Raw genomic sequence first — 27,016 nt, 5'->3', positions numbered from 1 at the left:
GTATAACTTTGAAGATGCCTTTGAGAATTTTTGAAGGACTCTGCAATGGTTTAAATGTTTGAAGAGCGGTTCGTGCTTACTTAAATCTTGTCTTATTCATGTAATGTTTCTATAATGCTGTGTACATTTTTTGGTCTTCAATTTGGTAAATCAGGACAATCGATTGTTTTGATATCACTTCGTTGAGGAACTTAGAGGCTTCGTTGAGTTAAAAGATTTGTTATATCCACATCTTTTTCTTTATTAATTTCATCACATGATGAATCTGGTTTAGTCGATAGTCATGAGCAGGGGTGATCAATATCCATAATTCGTTGTTTGTTGTAAATTTGAAGCTGCTGTTAACTATCCGGTAGTTAGTTTAATTTAGTTTAAGGGCTAATAAAATTTCTTTAATACCAAGGCACATCTTCCCACATAAGCCATTTGGAATTTAAGGACGCAGGTTGGGTTTTAAGGGAAGGAAAACTCCATAGTGAAATAGGAAATTCCAAACGGATTTTAGGAAAAAAACTGCCTCTTATAACTATTTTGATTTTTATAGTACGATGGACTATCAGAGATAGACTACGAGAGACACTAGGTGATAGTCTTCACGAAGGGTTATAGTAACATTCTAGTAAATCACCATCTTTGCCGTAAGATTTATTTCCATGCTACAGGTACCGATAACATGTACCAGATAAGTGCACCCAGACCAAAGGCAAACTCCGTGGTACAATCTCCTGAGGGTAATAATAATATATCACTGAGAAAATTAGTTCAGATAAATAGTATAATCATTTCATTCAATCAATTCGTGAAAACATGAATCCTTCAGAATCTATGATATATAACTTGATTTTTAGATGTATTACTATTTATCTTAAGAGCACTAATTGGGGTTTCTGTACTGTATTCGGAATTTGCGGTTATACTGAATTTACTGTTGGCTGTTAATTATTCGGTTGGCTTGAGGCCGTGTTGTTGGCTTTGTTTGTGGAATTGAGAAATGTTTTTGTAAGCGTGTATAAGGGTAATAATAATACTAGTGAGATAAGAGAAATGTTAAACTAAATACAGGGCTGTGTTTCCGCTAGCTCTAATTATAATTATATCGCTATTTCAAAAATCTGGATATTTATAAATAGTTGAAGGTCTATGGATAAAAGACATGACATGTAATTTTAGCGAGTAATTTCATATACTGTAAAATATTGATAGATTCAGTGCAATGTATTAAAATTTAAAAACATCGTCTCCTTTCTCGAAAACAAAAATCAATACTACGAGCTCTTCTTGAGGTTTTGCTGATTCAGTGACTTAATAAATTTCAGAACAAACAATCACCGTGTCTGGGGGAGTGTAGCAGCTGGTGCCCTTAGCATGTTGGCCAAGGAGACAGGACTGACTGCCTTACTCTTCAATGCTGCACTGGACCTCTACAGATGTTGGGCTCATGTACACAGGTAATATTAACCGATTACAGTGAGACCAGGGTCATTAGTAAAATGATATGAAATAGATATTATTTAATGTACCTACATAATTTATTTCGAAAATAATACTAAAATAGAAAATCTGGAATATTCCAAACACCTACCATAAAACATAATATTAAAGTATAATTAATATTTGACTAACGTTCTTTCTACCGTGGTACGACCATGATTATACCAAGCAGTATTAAAATGATGTTCATACTGTTGTTCAGATCTTCATCAGCAGTAAAATGGCGTTGGAAAGACAGTCCTTACGGCAGAGCATTTAAAACTCTAGCAGCTCTCAGTTTACTGGCTGGAGCAAGACTAGCATTACTACAAGGTTCCTTACCGGCTTTTTCACCACAGGACAATCCACCTGCTTTCCATCCTTCATTTGCTGTCAGGTGCGTTTTGATTGAAATCTTTTCATAATTAATTTAAAAATTTTCCAGGATAAGGATTTGGTTATGTCACTTTTTGATCCATAAACCATACCAAAAGTAGACAATTGCAAAGCATGCCTGTTTGGGCGCCTGAGTAGTAATAAGATGCGTAGTGATGATTTAACATGTAAAAAAATATGGATGCTATAACAAATTTTATCCAAATCCATTCAGTCACTTATTTATTATTATTAAGAATCATAACAAACATTCAAATGTACAAACTTCCACAGGTATAAAATTTCCACAGATATAATTTATTAATTTTCGTTTAAATGAGTCCCTGGATAATCAATTAAGCCTTAAAGTGGCGTTGCAATCGGGTTCGCCACACATTTTTTTAAGATTCTTCGCATATAGCCCCACCCTAGCACATAGGCAGCGACTCGGCTGTCTATGTGCGTATGATAATCTATTATTGATGATATCTATTACAATCAGGTAGGCCCTATGTTCAAGGGCCTACAGTGGTTATTAAAAAAACCCGTTAAGTCTCCATTACATTATATAAATTATTGTTCAAACTGAAATTCATGATGACTTAGTTTATAAAATGTACCGCGGAGACCGGCGTCGTTGGTGGTTGACTATGGCCTCGACGACCCGGTGGTCGGGCGTCCTAGAAGTGGTGTTGCGGGTCTGTTTGTAGTGTTGACTGCGGGAGTCCCCTTACTCTGACCGGGTTCTGACCCCGGGCGGAGATCGAACGTCCGGTGTAAGAGTGCAGGGAAGTCGTTTAGTGCGGTAGGACCCTAAAAATATCCTTGGGCCTGCGGTCTGCTCTCAACGTCTGCAGATCGTCAATTCCCACATACCATGTGTGCCCCCTAGGCGCGGGGACCTCATAAAAGGTTCGGCCAGAGGCCCGAAAAAGAAAAGGTTATAAAATATGCATTAGGAACACCATGCGCCGGCTCGGTTTGGCTACACACGGTTGTTCGTTCATCGTGAACTAACGATTAGTAACACGAACTAGACAAACTGCTATCTGGCAGGGAGTTTGATTCCTGGAATAGCGGCAATGCGATTATGCTGGATGTGTTTTTCATTAGACTGCAGACACTTGGCATAGTAGATTTTTTTTAAACTGATTCTAATATTGGGATCAAAAATTTCAGGTTGATGACCTTTTGCTACTTGGCCGCCTTCAACTGGTGGCTGCTAGTGTGTCCATGGACTTTAAGTCACGATTGGCAGATGGGCTCAGTACCATTGATCACCAACGTCAGCGACCTGAGGAATTTAGTCACCTGTGCTGCCATGTGCGCTTTGTTTGGCCTCTGTTATAGATGTCTGCTCGATTTGGAGGTATTTTCTACTTTATGCTACTTGAATTTTATTATATTAATCTACCTGAGACAGAATTTATACTGGTGGTAGGACCTCTTGTGAGTCCGCACGGGTAGGTACTGCCTATTTCTGCCGTGAAGTAGTAATGTGTTTCGGTTTGAAGGGTGGGGCAGCCGTTGTAACTACACTGAGACCTTAGAACTTATATCTCAAAGTGGGTGGCGCATTTACGTTGTAGATGTCTATGGGCTCCAGTAACCACTTAACACCAGGTGGGCTGTGAACTCGTCCACCAATCTGAGCAATAAAAAAAAAGTCTCTGTATCTATACAATAATTAGTAGTCTAGATAATTATCAGAAGATACGAGTGTATGCTTTTGATCATTATTTGTAGCAGAATCATTCCGACCTTAAACTCTTACCTAATCCTTTCTAGTTCCTAATTTGAGTACTAGTAAGAGAGGAGGTTGTAGCCCAAACTGCTGAAGCTTAGTGAAGCTGGACTCATTTCAATCCTCTAGGCTTTAAATTATTAGTTACTAAGGAAGGTTTACTCAAGGCTTTTTATAAATGTTAAAAAAAACTACTAAAAAAAGAAACATAAGTTTTTTTTTCTTTTTTATTTATTAACTTCAACTAAATAGCAATGCTTTCGACGATAAATCTGTGGCTATAATCTAAATGTATTTATAATATTTCCGATGCAGCGTCATACTCCAGCGGTTGTGGGATTAATGCTGCTCGTCATTCCATATCTCCCTGCCTCCAACCTGCTGGTCACTGTGGGATTCGTCATCGCTGAACGAGTGTTATATATTCCCAGGTATGCTTAGAATCCAAAATGTTTCCATTCCCCTTTGTTATACGAACTTTGTTCAAGAGCTACACAGCGTAAACTCTTTAAGTTTGATCACTTTATGGGGGTAGTGGCTAGCTAGCGCTGCCTTTTATATCACGGATTTTTTTGTTTACCTCGTTTACCGTTAGACTGAGGCCTTGGAAAGAAAAGACAAGGCTCTTGCCGTGAGCCTCAATAGCACGACGACCTTTGACAAGGTGTGGCATAGGATTCTTCTGATGATAATTGCAACTTATGGAATCATTTAAGGACTCTGAAAGTAGATTGCTATCAGCAACGCTGGCTGCAAAACAGGGCTGTTTGGATTTTCAATAATCCCGTTCTCACGGAGCACCTGGATCTACAAAGGGGTTTTGGTTCTCTCTGAGCACTGTGCCGTATGTACCATATGGAGCGTTCTGAGGAATTGCCTAAGATGACCTTATCGGATACCGAGCAGAGTTCATCCATATTACCTAAAAATACTGCGTTAATCTACAGTGCATTTACAGAAATTCCTTTTGCCACATACCAACCGGCTGTACTGTGCCCCTGGCATTACTTGCGTTAATGCGCATTGGCGATCACCCACCACTAAGTAAGCAATATGCTTGTTTGCGTAAAAGGTAATTAAAAAAGTCAGATTAGGTAGAACTCATTACTAAAAAGAAACAAGACTGATCTTATGTTATGTCCGTGGGCTGTAGCAACGAATAAATATCAAATGATTCGTTTGCCTTACATTTAATAGTAATATTGAACTAGATGATGACCGATGATGATAGATGATGATTTTTTTTGATAACGCCATCTTTAAAGACAAAGCGGTTAGTTGCCCTCAATTAAGAAAAATAGTATTATTATTCGCCAATAGATGTCGGTAAGAGTTGATTATTGAAAACACGAATAAAATAACATTTTCTGAAAATAAATCGTAGCTAGATCGATTTATCGCCCCCGAAATCCCCTGTATACTAAATTTTATGAAAGTCGTTGGAGCCGTTTCCGAGATTCAGATTATATATTTATTAATATACAAGAATTGCTCGTTAAAAGGTATAAGATGCGACGCAAAAAAAATGATCTCTCCACATTTGCGATTCTTCTCTTTATTTTTCAGTGTGGGCTCAGTATTGTTGACTGCGTATGGAATTGAACTGATGTGGAAGCGAGGATTTAGAACGAAGAAGCTGCTAGTGCTGTGCGTTGCAACACTAGTGGCTGCAGGAGTAGCGAAAACACATCTTAGAAACAGAGATTGGAGAACTAGAGAAACTCTACTAAGGTAAGAATAGAATGTCCGATTGTGTTTGTTTGCGAAGAAATAATGTTACACCCAATCTAAATTAAAATATCTAACTATTATAATATGATTTAACTATGATTTTAAACCGTTTTTAAATCAGCTTGAATTTACCAGTACACCATACAATATAATCTTGTTTATTTTCAGAGCTGATCTCTCAGTGCTGCCACATAACGCAAAATTACACTACAATTTCGCTAATTTCTTGAAGGACGTCGAGCAGCACGAGATTGCTATCAAACATTATCAGGAAGCGTTGAAGTACGTCACTTTTTAATAGTCTAATAATTTTCCCTACTTATTAGGCTGTGAGATTTGTATTTTTTATTTTTTATTTTATTGCTTCGCTGTGTGGACGAGCTCACAGCCCACCTGATGTTAAGTGGTTACTGGAGCCCATAGACATCTACCACGTAAATGCGCCACACACCTTGAGATATAGTTCTAAGGTCTCAGTATAGTCACAACGGCTGCCCCACCCTTCAAACCGAAACGCATTACTGCTTCACGGCAGAAATAGGCGGGGCGGTGGTACCTACCCGTGCGGACTCACAAGAGGTCCTACCACCAGTAATTACGCAAATTATAATTTTGCGGGTTTCATTTTTATTACACGATGTTATTCCTTCAATCGTGAACATTTGTTGAGTACGTATTTCATTAGAAAAATTGGTACCCGCCTGCGGGATTCGAACACCGGTGCATCGCTTCAACACGAATGCACCGGACGTCTTATCCGTTAGGCCACGACGACCATATAAGAATCTAAATTGGTAGTTTGTGTCTGTTTCCACAAGAGAAGCACGTTGCCTTTTAATCTAGCTAGTAATTTAAGCAAGTTAATAGTAATAAAAATAACAGAATGAAATATTTCAGTTATTATTAAAATAATATATTGATGTGCCTTTGGAAAACATACAGCATTGTATTATGAAGAAGCAGTGTGTACTTAGCTTAAATTCCTTGTCTATGTCCAACCATAGACAGTCAATTTAGTTCCATCTTTAGCCGCTAGGTGCTGCCAGCAAGTATAAAGGAAGCGCAGCCATCTTTGATCTTCATAGCGTTGTGTACTTTCGTACTGTGAAGTCGCAAATCCACAAATATTTATTCGACATCTTATTAATTGCAAAAAATATTTATTTTGTGTTTCTATGAGTGTTATTTTGCAATCATTACGAGTATTATTTACCAATCCTATCATCGGACGCCATGAATCACGCGTCATCTGTTGGAGGTGATGTTGAGTCAAGCTCCATAATTTCCGAGAGGGAAGATGTCCAGGCGAGACGCGATGGAGACGCCTTGCGTTCGAACAGCTCGTCAAGCGAAAAAGAACAAAAGGAGTCTCTGCGTAAGAAACGACGGGATTCAAAGGTAACGGTCGATCTTCGAATCGGCTCGTTATCCCACCAGGTCAGTGACGTTGTAAATCTAATAATGCATCAACTGTGTGTAACAATTGAATGTAACGAAAATTTTTGTAAACAAATTGATCTCGTCAATACGGAAATTTTGACAAAAACACAACAGATTTAAACTAATAATCTTTGTAACATAATTACTGAAAACTTTGGCAAATCGTCTCCGTCGTACAAGTTACCCGTAAAAGCGTTTTAAATTGTATACGGAAAAAAGGGCTGTATGGATAGAAATAAGACGTCAAAGTTTAATTTCCGTGGTCTCTAACAAAGTATACTGTTTCCAACGCACTACTCATTGAGGAATCTTTTGTTTGATAATACTAAATTGAAATCTATTCAGTCCCTCGGAGGGCTACAATCCTATTTGTCACGACCTCGTACAAAAGGCAAGCCAAACATTATCAACAATCATAGTCCGTAACATCTGGCACAATCCAGAGGGGGGCAATTGAAGACACCGACGGGAGGCACTGAGTGCCACCAAAATTGTAATAATTTGTAAACCATGTATGGTTACTAAATACCAAAAAAATTCTGCGTAAGAAAAGCGACGGATCAATGCGTCCAATTTTCGATCTTCGAGAGTTGAACAAGGGCGTAAAGATAAAACACGTAACTGTTTTCGGACACCTCGGTACCAAACTTTCTTCACCCAGGGGACTGGATGATAGAATTAAACATTTCTCAGGAATATTTTTCTAGTATCAGTCGCAAAATTTCGTCGATACTTCTCGAGGATCAGTACCAAGGTACCAGTATCAGTACCTTCAGGAAGGAATCGGTACCTTCTTATGAGTTAGTATGAAATGACATGCCTACCCTTCGGTCTGGCTTCAGAGCCACACCTTTTTTGCTTCTATAACATGCGGGTCGCAGAGACCTTGCGTGCAAAGGGAACTCGAGTGCTAGTCTACGTAGACGACTTCCTTTTGGTCGACCAAAACAAATCCAAGTTGAAACTTCAGGCTGCAGAAGCTGTGAAGCTTTTGGATTATCTGGGCTGGCATGTCAATTTCCATTATATAGGGTGCTCGGTCGCTCGGTCGCGGAGATATTGCGTGCAAAGTCGAGTGCTAGCTTACCTACACGACTTAATCTTGTTTCACCAAGACAAATAAACGTTTTTGTTCCCATAGCATGCTCGGTCGCGGAGACCTTGCGTACATAGGGAAGTCAGATGTTAACGTACCTACGCGACTTTCTCTTGGTCCTTGAAGACAAATACACCTTTTTGCTTCCGTAGCATGCTCGGTCGCGGAGGCATTGCGTGCAAAATCGAAAGTGCTAGCTTACCTACACGACTTGATCTTGTTTCACCAAAACAAATAAACGTTTTTGCTCCCATACCATGCTCGGTCGCGAAGACCTTACGTACATAGGGAAGTCAAATGTTAACCTACCTACGCGACTTTTTTGGTCCATGAAGACAAATACACCTTTTTTGCTTGCATAGCATGCTCTGTCGCGGAGACATTGCGTGCAAAGGGATGTTGAGTGTTATCCCACCTACGCAAATTCCACCTGGTCCATCAAAAGAACTCCAAGTTGAGTCTTCAGGCCACATAAGCTGTAAAGCTCTTGGATTATTTGGGCTGCCAAGTCAGCCTTACAAAAAATCAATTAGTACACTGGTTCAAGAGATGACATGTTTAGGGATTCGATGGAAAATTGCGAGAAATAAAGTGGCCACTCAACAACATCCTAGCTCAAACTCTGACGGAATTACATCAATCTATGCTAACTTGCAAATTGCGAACTTGAAAATTCTTGCGAAGTTTCAAGAAAAAACACCCCCGTAAAAACGGGCCATCCTACATGTGTTAACAATTAAATGCAGCGCTGACGCGGAGCCCCATATCAGACATTGCCGATACACAAAACCAACCATTTCCTGGCAACGGAAGCTTCGGACATGTGTAGGGGGTTACAAATGCAGTGCTGACACGGAGTCACATGTCAAACATTGCCGAGACACAAAACCAACCATTTCCTGGCAACGGAAGCTTCGGACATGGGTAGGGGTTACAATTAGACAAAATATTAACGTCCTGTCTATGGTCAGCTCAACAACTGAAACGGCTCAGCCACAAAAGAGCTATTTGCAATGGTAGTGACAATCAAAATGAATCTGAAAGTATTTCACTAGCGTTGACCTTTCGATCTTTAAACCTAAGCGATAAGTTCAAGATAACTGTCAGCTTATAATCTCTCGGGGAGATACAACATCTTAACCGACAGGCTATCACGAGGAAATCAACCTGCGAAATGGCACTTTTTACCACAAGTGACCACAAAAGTTTTTCTAAAGTGGGGTCATCCGGATATAAACCCATTCGCCGACCAAGATTGGATACCTTCAGCAGACCGTAGAGGATGCAACTAGCATGGAGAATTCCTCCTCTCAACCTTCTCCCCAGAGTACTGACTCACTTCAAGTGTCTAGGGAACCTACCTGGTAGAGTTCCCAGACTGAGCGAAAGCATTTGGGTTCCAAGCCCTCAGATCCCGAACGCTAGATAACGCGCACGAAATCCAAAACCTGCCTCCTCCACAGGGTAAACATTAACCCTGAAAGCTTAGAAAGGGGGGGGGGGGAGGTTGTACAAATAATAGACTGGTCTACACAGGAGAAGATTTATTGAAAATTAGCTGGTGTCAATCCACTTTGCCAGCATACTTACCAGTGACTAGAAGATGGTGCATATGGTGCTACAGATTTAAAATTGATCCTAAGTCTGCAGATGTTGCCAAATTCTTTTTTCTTTTCCAAAAAAGAAAATTTTGCCTATAAAACAATCCTTCTGCATAAAGCAGCGCTGTCGACTTTCTGTGGGCAACATACATGTAGGACAGCAAACATTCTCAAGCTCTCTAATAAAAATTGCTATTCTAAAAAAGCCATCGGAATAACTAAACAAAATTCAACTACTTATTACAACTTTACTAAGTATAGTCCCATTCACATGAGATCCGAGAATAGTTCTAAATTGGTTTTCTTCAAACCCAGCCACCACCAGATCACGCCTCAAGGTAGCTTGAAGGACACCAACAACCATGTTGCTGGCTACTGGACGCAGAGTTAATGACCTTACTTTGCTCAACATTTAACAGAGAAAAACATCTTTCTGATACCAGTCTTTGGGTCTAAAATTAAAATCCATTTTCGTCAATAATCTGCATAAGTGCTTTCTAAACATGAAACTAAAGACATGCCCAGTAAGATTCGTAAGGACTTTTTTCTAACTATGTGTGTTGTCACAAAAGCGGCATACCGTACTGTAATTGGAAATTGGTCTTCGTTCAACCTTATGAGGTAGTGGCATCAACCCATATCTAAGAAGTTGTAGATCAGCAGTAGCCTCTGAGATGGATTGGTAATGAACCAATAGACGAAATACTTTCTAGAGGCAAATGCAAATCATCCAAACGTTTACAATAATTATTGCCGAATAATAGAGCTTCCTAAAGATCCTCACGATTCTTTTTTTCAAAACATTTACACCTACATGATGTATATACATCATTTATACAATTTATACATTTTCTTGTATATACAAGATAAAATGTTTATTACAAACTTATAAATATTTTTTAATTATTGAATTAACATGGAAGTTAACTGTGTTTTTTCGATTTAATAATTATATAAATTATGAACATTATCATTGCGCTTCATAATTTTATTATAGCTTACCTATTTCATCATAGCGTTGTGCTTAATAATTTCACCAGCAGATAACAAACACGTCTTCATAATACAATGCTGTATGTTTTCCAAAGGCACATCAATATTACGGTTTTACATAACAATAAAACCGATATTATGTGCCGAGAAGGAAAACATACAGCATTGCAGGAAGTTCTTCCTGGTGAAGACTATGAAGATCAAAGATGGCTGCGCTTCCTTTATACTTGCTGGCAGCACCTAGCGGCTAAAGATGGAACTAAATTGACTGTCTATGGTTGGACATAGACAAGGAATTTAAGCTAAGTACACACTGCTTCTTCATAATACAATGCTGTATGTTTTCCTTCTCGGCACATAATATCGGTTTTATTGTTATGTAAAACCGTAATATTATAATACAAATGTATTAGACTTTAAATAATTTACTGATAATTTTATTCAATCAAACAGATCTTTCAGTTCTTACCGAAGCCTCATTTGAAAGTTAACCGCATGTTTTTAAAATCTTTAACTTTTCTTGTGTTTCCGAATTCAGTTACTATTAGTATGCGCCTGAAGAAAATTAAATGAAAAGTATTAAAAGCGTTCATCTCATAAAAAACCATTGATTATGGCCATATTGTACTAGAATATAATATGAAAATATACCTATAAAATCTACGGTCGGCATTGAGAATCTCTTTCTTCATTAATTAATCATTAAAAGCAAAGGTTTACTTCTGAAGTTCATTTCTTCAGAAATGTTTTCTTGTGTAGTATAACCCCCGATATTCAAATTCGATGTGTAAAATTAACCTTTTATTATAGCGTTATAATTTCTATTCAAATAGAATTACAACTTGATTCATATCACTAAGACATCAAAGTTCTAAACTAAGAAAAATTACTACTAATAAAATACTTGACATCTTTGTATTTTAGCAATAATTTAAATGGCAATAATTTTAAAACATTGGAAAACTAATTTAGCCTGATGCTAAAGTGTTAGTTTAGAGTTATCATTTAGTCATTTTAATTAGGTACATTAAATTTGATAGCGCTATCTAAATAGAATATTTAAAAATTAAATTGCCTTTCTAAGCACGAACTACTAATATTAATATTAAAAACTATTATAAATGAAAAAAATTGTGCCAAATACTTTATTAATATTAAATTAAAATTCATAATTTTTTATGCATAATGTTTTATTGAATCAATTTTATACATAATATGAATAAAAGTACACACACGATTTCAGTTTTAAAAGAGATGCATTTATTTATCTTCTTTTTTTTATTGAGAAGTAGTAAAATACTACTGTCGCACGACAGAACTGACAAACACATTTTTTATGCTAAAATGTCCGTGCAGATTGTGGCCAAGTTACGCGAGTGCCCACAATAACTTGGGCACGCTGGTGCTGGCATCGGGGAGGGCGGAGCACCACTTCCTTCAAGCCCTTAAATACAACAAAGACCACGTTAACGCTCATTATAATCTCGCTAAACTATACAGGTAAAGTTTTCAGTATTTTAAATAGAATTATTGCAAGGGTTTTTTTACGCTTATGTGGGTAGACGAGCTCACAGCACACCTGGTGTTAAGTGGTAACTGGAGCCCATAGACATCTACAACGCAAATGCGCCACCCACCTTGAGATATAAGTTCTAAGGTCTCAATTTGTACAGTACAATGACTACCCCACCCTTCAAACCGAAACGCAATACTGCTTCACGGCAGAAATAGGCAGAGTGATGGTACCTATCCGTGCGTTCTCACGTGAGGTCCTACCACCAGTAATTACGCAAATTATAATTTTGAGGATTTGATTTTTATTACACGATGTTATTCCTTCACCGAGGAAGTCAATCGTGAACGATTGTTAAGTAAGTATTTCATTAGAAAAATTAGTTAGAAAAAAGCGTTAATCTTCAGCTGGAATAAAGAATACCTCGGATAAAATGGGGATGATCTACCACTACGGCTGGTGACGAAGAGTTAGTGGTTACTTGTTCTATGTAGTTGGAAGCACACGTCTACATCTTAGTAACTGGGAAGAGATTGAGAATTTTGAGAAGATGTTAGGTTGAATGAAGTTGATATGAAGTTGGGTGGCGAGAATGACCACGCAGTACCTATTGTTTCCGGTAACTATCTAACACTGGGAGTACTCTGATTTTGTTTGCATCAATAAATAAACGGTTAAAATTATTACAAATGGAATTTATAATTTTCCCGCCAGTAGGTAAATCTTGTGTGTTGTTTACATTCTCTGTGTGATTCAGAATATCAAATATTTGTTAAAAACAAACGCACATCGCTTATTGTCTCGTTTTTATCTACAAGGATGTAAACTAAGGTCGTTGTAACTCGGTGAGTCGTTCTTAGAATAAAGAAGATATCAAGTAGTTTTTGATGATGCATAGTTATAATGTTTGCGACATGCAGTTCAGCCGCGCCCCTGACACTCTTCCTATTGGTAAAAGAACTTGGCACTCAGGTCGGGCTGCCGTGAAGGTCATGCTCAATCTTCGGACGCATCTTCGAGAAGATGTTTCATAAATTCCTATTAACACAAAAAAAACGAATAATATAACCGTGTTAATTGACTAATACACAAAATCACCAATCTTTCCCAGCTTGCAAAGCAGTGAAAGACCAACGTGGTTTATTAAAGTAATTATGATCGGTGTATTTCAATTAGAAGTCTACATTCTACTCTTCTACTTTACCTCTTCCTCCCCCAGTAATGGACGGATGTACAATTCTTGCATTTTCGCTCTGTTAAATCTATACTAATATATAAATCTACAGTGGTTTTTACGGATGTTCCGTTATAACTACTGAACCGTGCATCCGATTGACTTGAAACTTTGTATTCATGTAAAAAATACATGTACTTAATGGATAGGTTAATATTTATATGAGTGTTGGACTCCCTAATAATAATGACAATAAATAATAATGTAAATTTTAAATGCCTAGCGAAGCGGGCGAGTACGGCTGGTTATTTATAAAATCACACGCAGTGTAATACTAATTTAGTACGGAATTGTTAAAAGGTGCCTTATATTATTTTAAACAAACTAGAGGTCCCGCAGTAGTCGAAATTCGACTTTAATTAATTGGAATTGTAAGTTTGTACACTATTATGATTGTATTTTATACTTTTATAATCACAAATTTCGCCAAGACTACACTATAAAAAATAATAACAAAGACAAACAATATTTCATCTATTCTCAATTTGACAACAGACGTCAAGAACAAAAGTTTGACAATAAATAGTATGCATGCGTGTGTGCGTCAAATACATGGTATGTAGTGTGTGTAATGTTTTCTTTATTGATTTAATGTATCTTTTATGCATTATTTTAAAAAAATATTAGCATTGTGTACTTCTTCTCTATATTCTTTATAAGTGTGGAAAATTTCATACTCCTCCGTCCGCGCAATACTCGTAAAAGGGGATACAAAGTTTTTGCTTCACGTATTAATATATAGATGTCTTCCAATATTATGAGATATTTTTTTTTGTTTGTCATCAGAAAGAAGAATAGAATACCGGAGGCTCTTAGGATGTTGGAACGTTGCATCACATTAGAACCAAGGTTCGTTCAAGCGTATCTGGAACTGTTACTGATGAAACCGGATCAAGAGAAGAGGTGGATCTTGAACAAACTGCTAGAGTTAGAGCCCTACAACTGGGAGCACTATCTTCTTTATGGAAACTGGCTGAGAGGACGAGGTGAGGATTCCATATCACTCGTGTAGTTTTAAAATTGGAATAGACCGGTATGCGGTCCCACAGAAGATCGCAGCATCGACAGCGGTCTGCCTCATGTTTAGCGTATTGAACGTTACGGAATGACTACGCCACGAATTACTTAAACTATAATTTTTAACGTCACATTGTTTTTTGTTTATGGTATTATAGTACCTATTATTTTGGCTTCAGAAATGAATTCCTTTTAGTCTAGATCAGGGCTGTTCAAACCTTTGCGGGCTAATGAAATTTACTACAAAAGCTGGAGGACCCCGGAAAAAAAGTATTCAGTTACGATGTAAAAAAAATACAAGAATAATTTAATAAATACTTTACACGAATTCCTCCAATAATAGTAAAATATAGCTTCACTTTTAAACGACGTTATAGGAATGGAATGTTACAAGAATAAAGATAAATTATACCAAATATTGATTGTATGTTTTGATAAAGAGTTCTATTATCCAAACTATTTATATCCAAAACTATTCTCTGAATAAAGCATGCGTCGAGGGCCGCATGAAAACAAGCCGTTGTCTGCACCGCTCTGGTCTAGACGAACCCCCTTCTAGCTCGCTGTGGTAGAAAAGTTTTTGTAATGCAATCATCTATACTAATATTATAAACCTGAAGAGTTTGTTTGTTTGAACGCGCTAATATCAGGAACTACTGATCTGATTTGAAAAATTATTTCAGTGTTAAATAGCCCATTTATTGAGGAAGGCTGTATAACATAACGCTAAGACCAATATAAGCGGAGCACCAATAAAGAGTGTTTCAAAAACGGAGTATTTTTCCCTTTTGAGAGCTTCCGCTGCGTGCGCTGCAGAAACGGTTAAAGTTTCGCTAAAATAATGTATATCAGAATTGTTCCCCTTTAAAGGTCTAAAAAAAAGGTCGCGATAGCATATATCAGTCTATATGCTAAGGTTGGCTCACTATAACGTTTTTTATGCTGACAAAATTTGTTCTAAAATAAAGCATTATTTGTGAACTATTCCACGCGGACGAAGTCGCGAGCAAAAGCTAGTCCTAAATAAATCTCCATAAGCGTCCTACCTATTTTTGCTGTAAACCATTCGCACGTTCTAAATTGAACATCGGGGCAACTATTAAACAATACATTTTGAAACTTCGACTTTAACGTCGCCTTAAAACATTAAAATACTTACAGATTTTCCTCTTTGTTCTTAGGTCTTCTCCCGCTATCACTAGAATACTATAGAACAGCGATGCGTCTGTCATTCAGTACGCGACACAACAGTCCAAGGGGCGAGTTACTATCGCTGCGAGCTGCATGCCTGGCGCTACGAGACACCGGCCAGTACGCGAGGATGCTGCAGTTATTAGTCAGGTATATTATACTTGACTACAGTTAAAATGGTTTTTCGATTATTACCACTGTTGATGTATGTGGGCGACAGTAGTCATAGGCAGGATATATCGTCGATATTATCGAATAAAATATATTGTGTAGATGGATGAACAAGTCAACGGCCCACACGGTGTTACGTTTTTTCCTGGTGGTAGGACTTCTCGTGGGTCCGCGCGGGTAGGTACCACCGCCCTGCCATTTCTGCTGTGAAGCAGTAATACGTTTCGGTCTGAAGGGTAGGGCAGCCGTTGTAAATATACAATCAAATCAAAATCAAAAAAATTTTATTCAACATAAATGAAAGTACATACTTGTTGAACGTCGAAAGAACGCCAATTCACAAAAACTAGCCTCCGTCCTGAGAAGAACTGGCAAGAAACTCAGCGGGCATGTCTGTTTTTTTTAAATTTTAGATTTTTTTTTAAATATTCACTTTTAAAATGAGTATTATAACGTAACAATTATTACAATATTGAAATGCCCGGAGCGAGCAACTCATTCCCACTGTGTGCAATCTTCTAGTACTGAGATCTTAGAACTTATATCTCAAGGTAGATAGCGCATTTACGTTGTAGATGTCTATGGGCTCCAGTAACCACTTAACGCCAGGTGGACTGTGAGCTCGTCCACCCATCTAAGCAATAAAAAAAGTAATAATCGGAGCTCATAGACAATCAACAAAGTAAAATGGCACCACCCACTTTGAGACAAGAGTTCTAAGTCTCAGTTTTTACAGTAGGTATAACGGCTGCCGCACCGTTCACGCCGAAACTGCTTCAAGACAGAATTAAGTATCACAAGATATTCTACTAGCAGTAAATTAATACTTTTTGACGTGACAACGTCTTATAATTCGATGGAGCCGGCTGCAGACACAAAAAAACATGACTCATTGAGGCGTTCCATTTAAGGCTTGAAGTGCAAGCGAGAGCACGCAACGAGCGACAAAGAGGCACAATTGGCCTTCGCGTTCGGCAGCGTTCGACATCTGTCTCTCTCCTAATTGAGTGAGCGATGCATCCGCGTGGACAGCTGCTATACAATAATACATTTACATGTTTTCGTCAAGTATGAAGTTCAGTGAAAAGTGAATGTGGTGTCAATTGTTTATAGCAACGATAATTGCGATAATTGAAAAATGAAACGAATGGTTTCATTTTTCAATCAGTATTTTCTTAAGACGTTGTCACGTTCAACTATCGTCAGTAAACCGACTTTACAGACAACCGATTTTTTTTTAAATTATTACCTAATCAAGTAGGTAATTAATTAAAAGGATGTGTACCTTCTTGCGGAATGTGAACGCTGGCACTATCGTATCACTCGATACGAAAACACCGGGCGTCTTATCCTTTAGGCCGCGACGACTGATACATATGTCGGAGGCGGCGCCATGGATGGCTGAGCGGTAGTTTCGTCATCACTCGTATTCGATTGAACTCAGTTTAGTCAATAAAACTTTTCAATAATAGTTAGTGAAACTCGATACACACAACTTTCACAATGACAGGATAAACCGACAGTTTCGTTGCACATACCGACAGACCGACTGACTGACTGACTGACCGTCAGAGACTCACTGCTGAGACGGACGGAATCACTGTCTGACACGAATGCCACGACTCTGTCCACGTACCGCCATTTTATAACTGTGGCGTTACGGAGTCTACCCTTCATTTTGTGATATTTATCAAAACAACATTTCATCATTTAAAATAATAATCAAAACCACCGTCTTAATATTACTAAAAGTCGTCAACCACGACACGGCCATTCTGTCACTTTGACGTTTGTGTATCGTTGATATTCCGAACTATTGACCCGGATGCGACACGGCCATCCTGTGTTACACACGTCCTCGTGTGTTAATCTGAAACAAAAGCCAATACCGCACAGTATCATTCACGCTCGGCCATATCTGACCACTCTACTAAACTAAAAGTCTTGTGTCATCACAAATTCTATAACGACATTGAAAGATTACACAAACGAAAATAAGTGATTTACTACTGCTGCAAGTTCTCCCCGTACAGTTCATGTACACAGTAACTAAGTCATCCCTGTGACTACAAGTGTTCAATGATAGTCATCCCTGTGACTACAAGTGTTCAATGATAGTCATCCCTGTGACTACAAGTGTTCAATGATAGTCATCCCTGTGACTACAAGTGTTCAAAGTGTTCAATGATAGTCATCCCTGTAACTACAAGTGTTCAATGATAGTCATCCCTGTGACTACAAGTGTTCAATGATAGTCATCCCTGTAACTACAAGTGTTCAATGATAGTCATCCCTGTGACTACAAGTGTTCAATGATAGTCATCCCTGTGACTGCAAGTGTTCAATGATAGTCATCCCTGTGACTGCAATGTTCAATGATAGTCATCCCTGTGACTGCAAGTGTTCAATGATAGTCATCCCTGTGACTACAAGTGCTCAATGATAGTCATCCCTGTGACTACAAGTGTTCAATGATAGTCATCCCTGTGACTGCAAGTGTTCAATGATAGTCATCCCTGTGACTGCAAGTGTTCAATGATAGTCATCCCTGTGACTGCAAGTGTTCAATGATAGTCATCCCTGTGACTGCAAGTGTTCAATGATAGTCATCCCTGTGACTCACATATCAACAGTCATCCCTGTGACTCACATATCAACAGTCATCCCTGTGACTCACATATCAACAGTCCTTTTATGAGAACCATTGCATATAGATTTCTCGACAAGAGAACATTCGGCACCAAAATCCAAATAAAAATAATACGACTCACCAGATTGCTCTCATTTACCAAAAATACTCGATATTACACAGCTACCGGCATGTCGCTCCGCTCGGCCGGTGAATACTTGACCCATCGAGCGCCGACAGACGGCGCTTGCGTCCCATATCTCGTATTGGCTGCAGCAATCACGTGTTGATTGCGACACGGTCTTCCTGACTGTACACGTCCTCGTGTGATGGTTAACCTACAATCAAAAACATTCACGAGAACACTTGTTCCGCTCGGTCACTCCTGACTACACTTTAAGACTTATCGGAAAATTTAAAGTCATCAAAGCTTTTAACTGTTTTAATACCATTTTAACAAAATAAAACAATAGGGTATACAAAGTTCACTATTCAGCAGCCAGAGCACGTACCACAGTCGTTCATCAAACCTCAAATTTACTCTGTACAAATCAGGCATAGCTTACAGGAACTCAGATCAAAGAGAACTTCCGAGTAAAAATATCTAACGCCACGGCTCTCCAGCCGACCAGCAATCGCAATTGCCCTCATGATGCGCATCCACAGCGTGGATCGCCCGTGTGCATCACCCGCTGACTACACACGATGGTCTTTACAGACCCCGACCTCCGCCAGAGCCAAACGCGCACCGCGCACCCACGGACTACTTGAGTTGCCTCAAGAAACACCGATTTCTACCGGGCTACGACTACGTAATAGCTACTGGTACGGTCGAACACAATACGGCTGATAGACTATCCTTACTCGAGTTTTCACCACAATTTAAGCTTGCTCTTCATCATCATCATTTACATCAACCTCGACTGGTATGTGTCATGCTGGCATTTTTCTTAGCCTATCATGTGGGTATTTGTAAGTACGTTTTGAATTTAAAGCTTTCAATGTGTAACGGTCACCATCCAATACTTCAACTACTTTAAACGGCCCTTTAAACTTCGTATCTAATTTCGTTCGCTTCGATTACACTCTTCGTTTTAATGTGTGGACGAGCTCACAGCCCACCTTGTGTTAAGTGGTTACTGGAACCCATAGACGTCCACAGCGTAAACGCACCACACACCTTGAGATAGAAGTTCTAAGGTCTCAGTATAGTTACAACCGCTGCCCCACCCTTCAAACCGAAATACACCACCGCTTCACGGCAGAAATAGGCAGGGTGATAGTACCCGTGCGGTCGATGGCACTATACGGAGCACCCGCCTGGTGCCACGTCCTTACCCACGAGAACGTCGCCGCACTGCGACACCGGCAGCGCGCGATCGCAGTCAGAGTCATTCAAGGATACCTCACAGTCTCCTACGAGGCGGCGCGCCCTAGCGCAAGTGCAGCCGGAGCGCGGGGGCTCCAATCTCGGCAGTCCGTGCTGGAGGCGTGGTCTCGTCGTTTGGCGGACCCGTCGGTCGGCCTCCGTACCGTTGAGGCGATCTGCCCGGTTCTCGCGGACTGGGTAGGCCGCGACCGCGGAAGACTCACCTCCGGTTACATACTGCGGAAGCCAACCGCGAACACTTGTCAAGCACGCACAAGCACGCACTTCACCGGAAAAACTCGCATCCGCCAGCGGAACCCGAACACCGCCGCATCGCCAGACACGAACGAACCGGACGTCTTATCTTACAGGTCACGACGACTTCAGATGTGTCAATTTTTCTTCCCCACGGAAACTTGCTTGCTTTCTTGTTTGCTTGCTTGCTGGAGCCCGAAGTCATCGAACGTGTAGTGTTATTGGTATTGAATCTAGTAGATTCTAAAGTTTCAGCGACAATTCACAGTCTCATGTCCTGGTTTACTGCACTAGTGCCATGTAACTCTAGCAGTAGTCATTGGCTTAAAAACGATTCGTGTCGGAACTACCCACGCGTCATGACAGATCCATTATTGCGATCGAAGTTTCACTTGAGATTTGCACTTTCCTTAATTTCTTGCAATAGCTTGTTACGTGTTGTATTTCCGCTAGTAAATGCCATGTGATAAAGTCGACAGTCAAACTGGACAACATGAGCCAGAACGTAAGATGTGACGATTTCTTCGTGGCTCAGATCTTCCATCGAGGTAACAGAGACGTTGTTACACGACTTACGTATGCTGCATTCACGCTCTTGTGGCGTACCACTACTAGTATTCTGATCTGCATCATGTTTTTTTGCTGTACTTCGAACATGTTCAAACACGTCACGCCAGTGAGAGTAGAGTCCTGATCCCACTTCTGATGTAGGCGGCAGCGGCAGGGATGGCTAAGCGGTAGTTTCGTCATCACTCGTATTCGATTGAACTCAGTTTAGTCAATAAAACTTTTCAATAATAGTTAGTGAAACTCGATACACACAACTTTCACAATGACAGGATAAACCGACAGTTTCGTTGCACATACCGACAGACCGACTGACTGACTGACTGACCGTCAGAGACTCACTGCTGAGACGGACGGAATCACTGTCTGACACGAATGCCACGACTCTGTCCACGTACCGCCATTTTATAACTGTGGCGTTACGGAGTCTACCCTTCATTTTGTGATATTTATCAAAACAACATTTCATCATTTAAAATAATAATCAAAACCACCGTCTTAATATTACTAAAAGTCGTCAACCACGACACGGCCATTCTGTCACTTTGACGTTTGTGTATCGTTGATATTCCGAACTATTGACCCGGATGCGACACATATATAATGTATAACAACAGATGGAAGTACAATAAACAGAGAACAGAACACTGATAATGTAATGTGTAACAACAGGCCCGGGAAAGGTCGTATGCGCATAGAGATAATGTAATACAATAATGTGTCAATGAGCCTTGCCATATCTTCTTCTTAGCCATTTGCACTGTTGGCCGAGTGGTCACGTTTATAAGTTCGGGTGGTGGTGCTCTTTTCAAGACGTCGCCATTCCCTGCGTACCGTGCTCTTTCTTGCGCACTCGTTGACTTCTTTTTTTCATTGCTAAGATGGGTGGACGAGCTCACAGCCCGTTCGGTGTTAAGTGGTTACTAGAGCCCATAGACGTCTACAACGCAAATACGTCACCCAGCTTGATATATAAGTTCTAAGGTCTCAAGTATAGTTACAACGGCTGCCCCACCCTTCAAATCGAAACGCATTACTGCTTCACGGCAGAAATAGGCAGGGCGGTGATACCTACCCGTGCGGACTCACAAGAGGTCCTACCACCAGTAAAAGTTCTTCTCATTAGTTCGATATTTGTGTGTACAGATGGCACGCAGGTCGGGGCGGGCAGCCAGCCGGGGCTCGTCTGCTGGCGGCGCGAGCCTGGATCCTTCGCTCCCAGCTGGCGCGGCGTGCGGCGCTCTACTCCCACACGCATCGACAGGTCCTTGACAACATGTCCAACGCAATTTTTTTTCCTACCTATGCTGATAGCCTTGAGAGGTATTTCAGCTTCACCCTAACGTGTGTAGGTGAGCCCACGGGGCTCAAATCGGAGTGTTGCTAACACTGATCCTAGCAAGAGCAGTGCTTCGCAGAATCTACCACCCGATCGGAAACGCGACCCACTGAGAAGATCCGATGAGAAACTCAGTTGGCTGTGTGTATGGGTTAATTCACTCGCCGAGCCCTTCGTCGCAAGCGACGGGTTCGACGAGGACGGTGACCGGTGCTTGTTGCGTTGGACCAACACAAACATCTCCACTTTTATACCGGATACTTTGTGGCCGAAATCAACTCCGATAACGCAATGTGTATGAAGGCGATGGTATTAAGGAGATATCGGTATTTTCTGAGGATTCAAATAAAGAATTTGTGGATTCAAATAAAGCTGTGCATGTTATAAATATTATTGACCATCAAGCCCGCATAAATTATTATAGAACTAGCTGACCCGGCAGACTTCGTAGTGCCTCAATCGATAAATAAAAGACCTAAACTTTTGTATAAAATAAACTTAAAACAAACAAAAGGAATCTGTCCGACGGGGGACACATCAAAGGAAAAACAAAATTGTTATTTTTATTTAATTCCGAGCATTCTCATTCATTTATCTACCTTTTAAACCTTCTCTGGACTTCTACAAGTAATTCAAGACCAAAATTAGTCAAATCGGTCTAGCCGTTCTCGAGTTTTAGCGAGACTAACGAACAGTAGGTAATTCTTTTTTATATAATATGTAGATAGATTTTTGATGATTTGTCAATATTTATTTACACATACGGATTTAATGAAAAAAAATATTTTTCACAGATGACATCAACATGCCTACACCACAGCCAACTGGAGGTGTCGCCGGAATTATACGTAGATTTTAAACAACAAGACGTCAAACCTAGTTCAAGGCTACACGCGCACGACGCGAAACTTCCCACCACTAACAGCGTAGAGAAGAATTGCCAAAAAACCCACGAAAAAAGTGTCCTCTCAGCCCAGTACAAACCGACTCATAATAAATCTGAAACAGGTCATAAATTGAAAAGTTGTCCTCTGAATAAAAAGAAGGAACGTCGAATAAAAGATCCGGAGACGTTTCCATCTTTTGTTTCGGATCATTTAATTAAGACGTATTAATTTAATTTCATATTAAAAAGGCTTCATTCACTTTGGACCAAAATTAAAAATATACTTGGATAATAAAAATAGGCTTACTGGTGGTAGGACCTCTTGTGAGTCCATGCGGGTAGGTACCAACATCCTGCCTATTTCTGCCGTGAAGCAGTAATGCGTTTCGGTTTGAAGCGCGGGGCAGCCGTTGTAACTAAACTGAGACCTTAGAACTTATATCTCAAGGTGGGTGGTGGCATTTACGTTGTAGATGTACTCCGGCTCCAGTAACCACGTAACACCAGGTGGGCTGTAAGCTCGTCGGCCCATCTAAGCGATAAAAAAAATATATTTGGGAATTTTCGACCACAAATTAGAACTAGCTGCATACTAAGGATCGGAATTTGATATCTCAGACGCGTCCTACCAAGGTAGTTTTAATTATTGGTCCACAGTGTATGAAAGCACCAGCATATGAAACGCTGATGATATCCTTCACAGTGAACAATGTTCCTTTTGCTGTAACTATTGTAAAATATTTTTTAAAAAGACGTGAGATTATATATTACATGACATTAACTTCAATTTGTGCCATTAAAATGTAAATAAATAACGTTATTTAAGATAATATAATGCTATTCCTGTATTTTATGAATTATTGTGACTTCACTTATTTTACAATTTACATACACACATTGTAATTTGACCGTCAATATATACCTAACTTGTCCTCTTTAGTAATTCAATTTCACATCTCGGTTTCATTTTGCGACGATCCAAATAAGAATTATTTTTGCTATCAGCATAACACGCTATTGTAATGTTCAAATTCTAATTTAGCCACATAATTATCTTTACAATAATAGTAATTTTTTTACTGGTTTACTGGTTAGGACCTCTTGTGAGTCCGCGCGGGTACCACCGCCCTGCCTATTTCTGCCGTGAAGCAGTAATGCGTTTGGGTCTGAAGGGTGGGGCAGCCGTTGTAACTATACTGAGATCTTAGAACATATCTCAAGGTGGGTGGCGCATTCACATCGTAGATGTCTATAGGCTCCAGTAACCACTTAACACCAGGTGGGCTGTGAGCTCGTCCACCAATCTAAGCAATAAAAAAAATTAGTAATTTTCTGAATTTCCTTTTAATACAAAGCTTTTGGATACATCAATATTTTTATACACCACGTGAAATAGACTTAGTTGGATAGTGCCACAGCTCCGTCATATTTTTGTCCTGGATGATTCATCCTAGAAAGACCCAAAATCCTATCGCAATGCAGTTACTGGTGGAAGGTCGCCTTATGTGCCCCCACGGAGAGGTAGTGGTACCCTGCCTATTTTTGCCACAACATCATTCCGATTTGAAGAGTGGGGCAGTCGGTGTAGTATTGAACGGAAAATTTAGAACTCATGTCTCAAGGAAGGTGGCGGCATTATCATTTTTGATATCTATGGGCTTCGGTAAGCACTTAGCATCAGGTGTTGGTCATCAGGTGAGTTCAAGTTCGATCAAAGAAGATGTCGATACGTGCTATCAGGATTTACAGCCCCGGGAGGTTTTTCATCTCCATATCACTATCTATTGAATTGGACATATATCTCAACTACCACCAAAGGCCACGACTTCGCTGTGCTCTTGGATACTTACTGGTGGTAGGACCTCTTGTGAGTCCACGCGGGTAGGTACCATCACCCTACCTATTTCTGCCGTGAAGCAGTAATGCGTTTCGGTTTGAAGGATGGGGCAGCCGCTGTAACTATACTTGAGACCTTAGAACTTATATCTCAAGGTGGGTGGCGCATTTACGTCGTAGATGTCTATGGACTCCAGTAACCACTTAACACCAGGTGGGCTGTGAGCTCGTCCACCCTAAGCAATAAAAATAAATAAATAAAACTTGAAGAAGTTCAGTGAATATTTATGATCTAGATTAAATGTTTATTTGTGATCAGCAATGACAATATTTTGAATAATAGTCTGGTGTTATTCTCGTGATGTTTCCAAATATCAGTGTATATAAGAAGTGGCTTTTCCGACTTGGATTCGCCGAATATTAATTTGATTTCAAAACTGACTCAAAAAACAAGTCTCAGACAAGGAAATAATGCTTAAGTATTACATTAATGGTATTATAAATAAGAATTTGTAAAAAATGTACATAAATTGAACTAGTATTTTAATGAAAAGACCACAATTATATCGTTTTAATTATAAATCGTATTGCTTGCAATAGCCGATATTGATAATTTGGTAATGTTGTTTTAAATATATGAAATGTGTCATGAATTTGATTTTTAATGTATTTTCCTTGGCAGTTTGTACCTTCCTGCGTAAACTTGCAGCATCAAACAACGCAGAACGTGGTTACATCTAACGGTATCTTCTTTTTTTTTCCTACCTATGCTGATAGTCTTGAGAGGCTATTTCAGCTTCGCCCTAACATATAGGTGAGCTCACGGGGCTCAAACCAGACTGTTGCTAACACTGGCCCTAGCAAGAGCAGTGCTTCGCAGAATCTACCACCGGATCGGAAATGCGACCTACTGGGAAGATCCGGCGAGGAACTCAGTGGGCTGTGTCTATGGGTTAATTCGGACGGTGACCGGGGGTGTCTTCGATGTATTCTGATACGTATATAAAGTGACGAGAGATGTCAGTCAGTGGCCGTTTATATTGCTGTTCTACATGGAACTAATTCCCAACTGGTATACGCATATCATAAAGTGAATACCACCATCCAGCTTGGGTCACGGAGTCTAATTCGCAACAGTATTATAAACGGTTGTCTTGACCTCAAACCGGAATCTATGACTTCTGGTGGCGTGCATAGGCAGGATGCAGTATATGAGCTCATAATATGTAAGACTAGTAATTAAACAAATTTGTTTTTTTTGTCTTAGATGGATGGAAGAGCTCACAACCCACCTGGTGTTGAGTGGTTACTGGAGCCCATAGACGTCTACGGCGTAAATGCGCCACCCACCTTGAGATATAATTTCTAAAGTGTCAAGTATAGTTACAACGGCTGCCCCACCCTTCAAACCGAAACGCATTACTGCTTCACGGCATTGTAGTGTTAACGTAACGTTTGTCCTCAATACAATCAAATGTAAGTGTGGATTACACGAATAATATTTCAAAAGCACCTGATACACTCAATACCTTTTCATTGAAAGACCGAATCTTGCTAAATCGATTACAAAACATTAATTTAACAAATAATTAACGATCAACATTGGACAGCAGAAAAAGACTATTGCTGACATTTTAATAGAAAAAAAAACAACTTGAATTTTAGATACGAAAAGTTGCGTCTGCAACTCAGTACAGAAATAGATCTTTAAAGACCTTGACGGAATGAGGATTTTGTTTATTACTATTTAATTATTAATAGATTAATCATTATAATATTAATGTTTATTTACTTATTATTTTGCTTATTATTCAGCAGATGGATCTGGTGTTGGATTTCTCAGCTTCACTGTGTAAGATATAGTTCAAAATATTTTGCTTAGTCCACAATATCCAGAGATTTCAATTCTATTCATTTCCTGTTAGCAACGTACTGCTACTGACTAGTGTTGTGGTAAAAATTTACGCGTGGACTCTTTTCATCAATGAGAAAGAAAAAAAAAATTTGTTATTACATTAGATTGCCGCCTCTATCAACGCTTACATGATCTAACTAGGTGAAAAGTTCAAAGTATTACTGTATACACAATGTCTGTAATAAGTTTTTGTATCAATTTCCTTGACCAATATTCTATTGTGGCTGCAACACTTCGGTTTTTGTCGCGAATTAAAAATGAATGTCGTTACTCCGATGTCATTGCAGCTTTATTCTGACGGCGTCTTCGCTTAAAATGGCTGGATTAAAAATAAAAGTGGACAGCAACAGTAGCAGCAGAGCTCGCTGTTTGTCTTTTTTCATATATATTTTTTTATTGCTTTGATGGGTGGACGAGCTCACAGCCCACCTGATGCTAAGTGGTTACTGAAGCCCATAGACATCTACAACGTAAATGCGCCACCGACCTTGAGATATAAGTTCTAAGGTCTCAGTATAGTTACAACGGCTGCCCCACCCTTCGAACCGAAACGCATTACTGCTTCACGGCAGAAATAGGCAGGGTGGTGGTACCTACCCGTGCGGACTCACAAGAGGTCCTACCACCAGTAGAAAAAAAGGAAG

General features: G+C 39.6%; 1 protein-coding gene and 1 long non-coding RNA gene across 2 annotated transcripts in view; one reads left to right on the top strand and one right to left on the bottom strand.

Moving 5' to 3' along the window:
• The window catches only part of LOC114249998 (protein O-mannosyl-transferase TMTC1), a 195,743-nt gene extending 170,633 nt beyond the window's left edge, over window positions 1–25,110 (top strand). The window contains exons 5-15 of the mRNA XM_089732426.1: window positions 1,317–1,448; window positions 1,694–1,867; window positions 3,025–3,214; window positions 3,905–4,020; window positions 5,156–5,320; window positions 5,489–5,602; window positions 11,807–11,950; window positions 13,984–14,183; window positions 15,396–15,555; window positions 21,543–21,660; window positions 22,530–25,110. Coding sequence (XP_089588552.1) covers window positions 1,317–1,448; window positions 1,694–1,867; window positions 3,025–3,214; window positions 3,905–4,020; window positions 5,156–5,320; window positions 5,489–5,602; window positions 11,807–11,950; window positions 13,984–14,183; window positions 15,396–15,555; window positions 21,543–21,660; window positions 22,530–22,850 — 1,834 coding nt within the window. The 3' untranslated portion in view covers window positions 22,851–25,110. The remainder of the gene's footprint in view (window positions 1–1,316; window positions 1,449–1,693; window positions 1,868–3,024; window positions 3,215–3,904; window positions 4,021–5,155; window positions 5,321–5,488; window positions 5,603–11,806; window positions 11,951–13,983; window positions 14,184–15,395; window positions 15,556–21,542; window positions 21,661–22,529) is intronic.
• Window positions 1–27,016, bottom strand: part of LOC149501623 (uncharacterized) — a 188,587-nt gene that overhangs the window by 108,211 nt on the left and 53,360 nt on the right. The window lies entirely within an intron of this gene.

This window comes from Bombyx mandarina, chromosome 13 (genome assembly GCF_030267445.1).
Source record: "Bombyx mandarina strain Sakado chromosome 13, ASM3026744v2".
Taxonomy (NCBI): Eukaryota; Metazoa; Arthropoda; class Insecta; order Lepidoptera; family Bombycidae; genus Bombyx; species Bombyx mandarina.
This window is presented reverse-complemented; position numbering and strand designations above follow the sequence as displayed.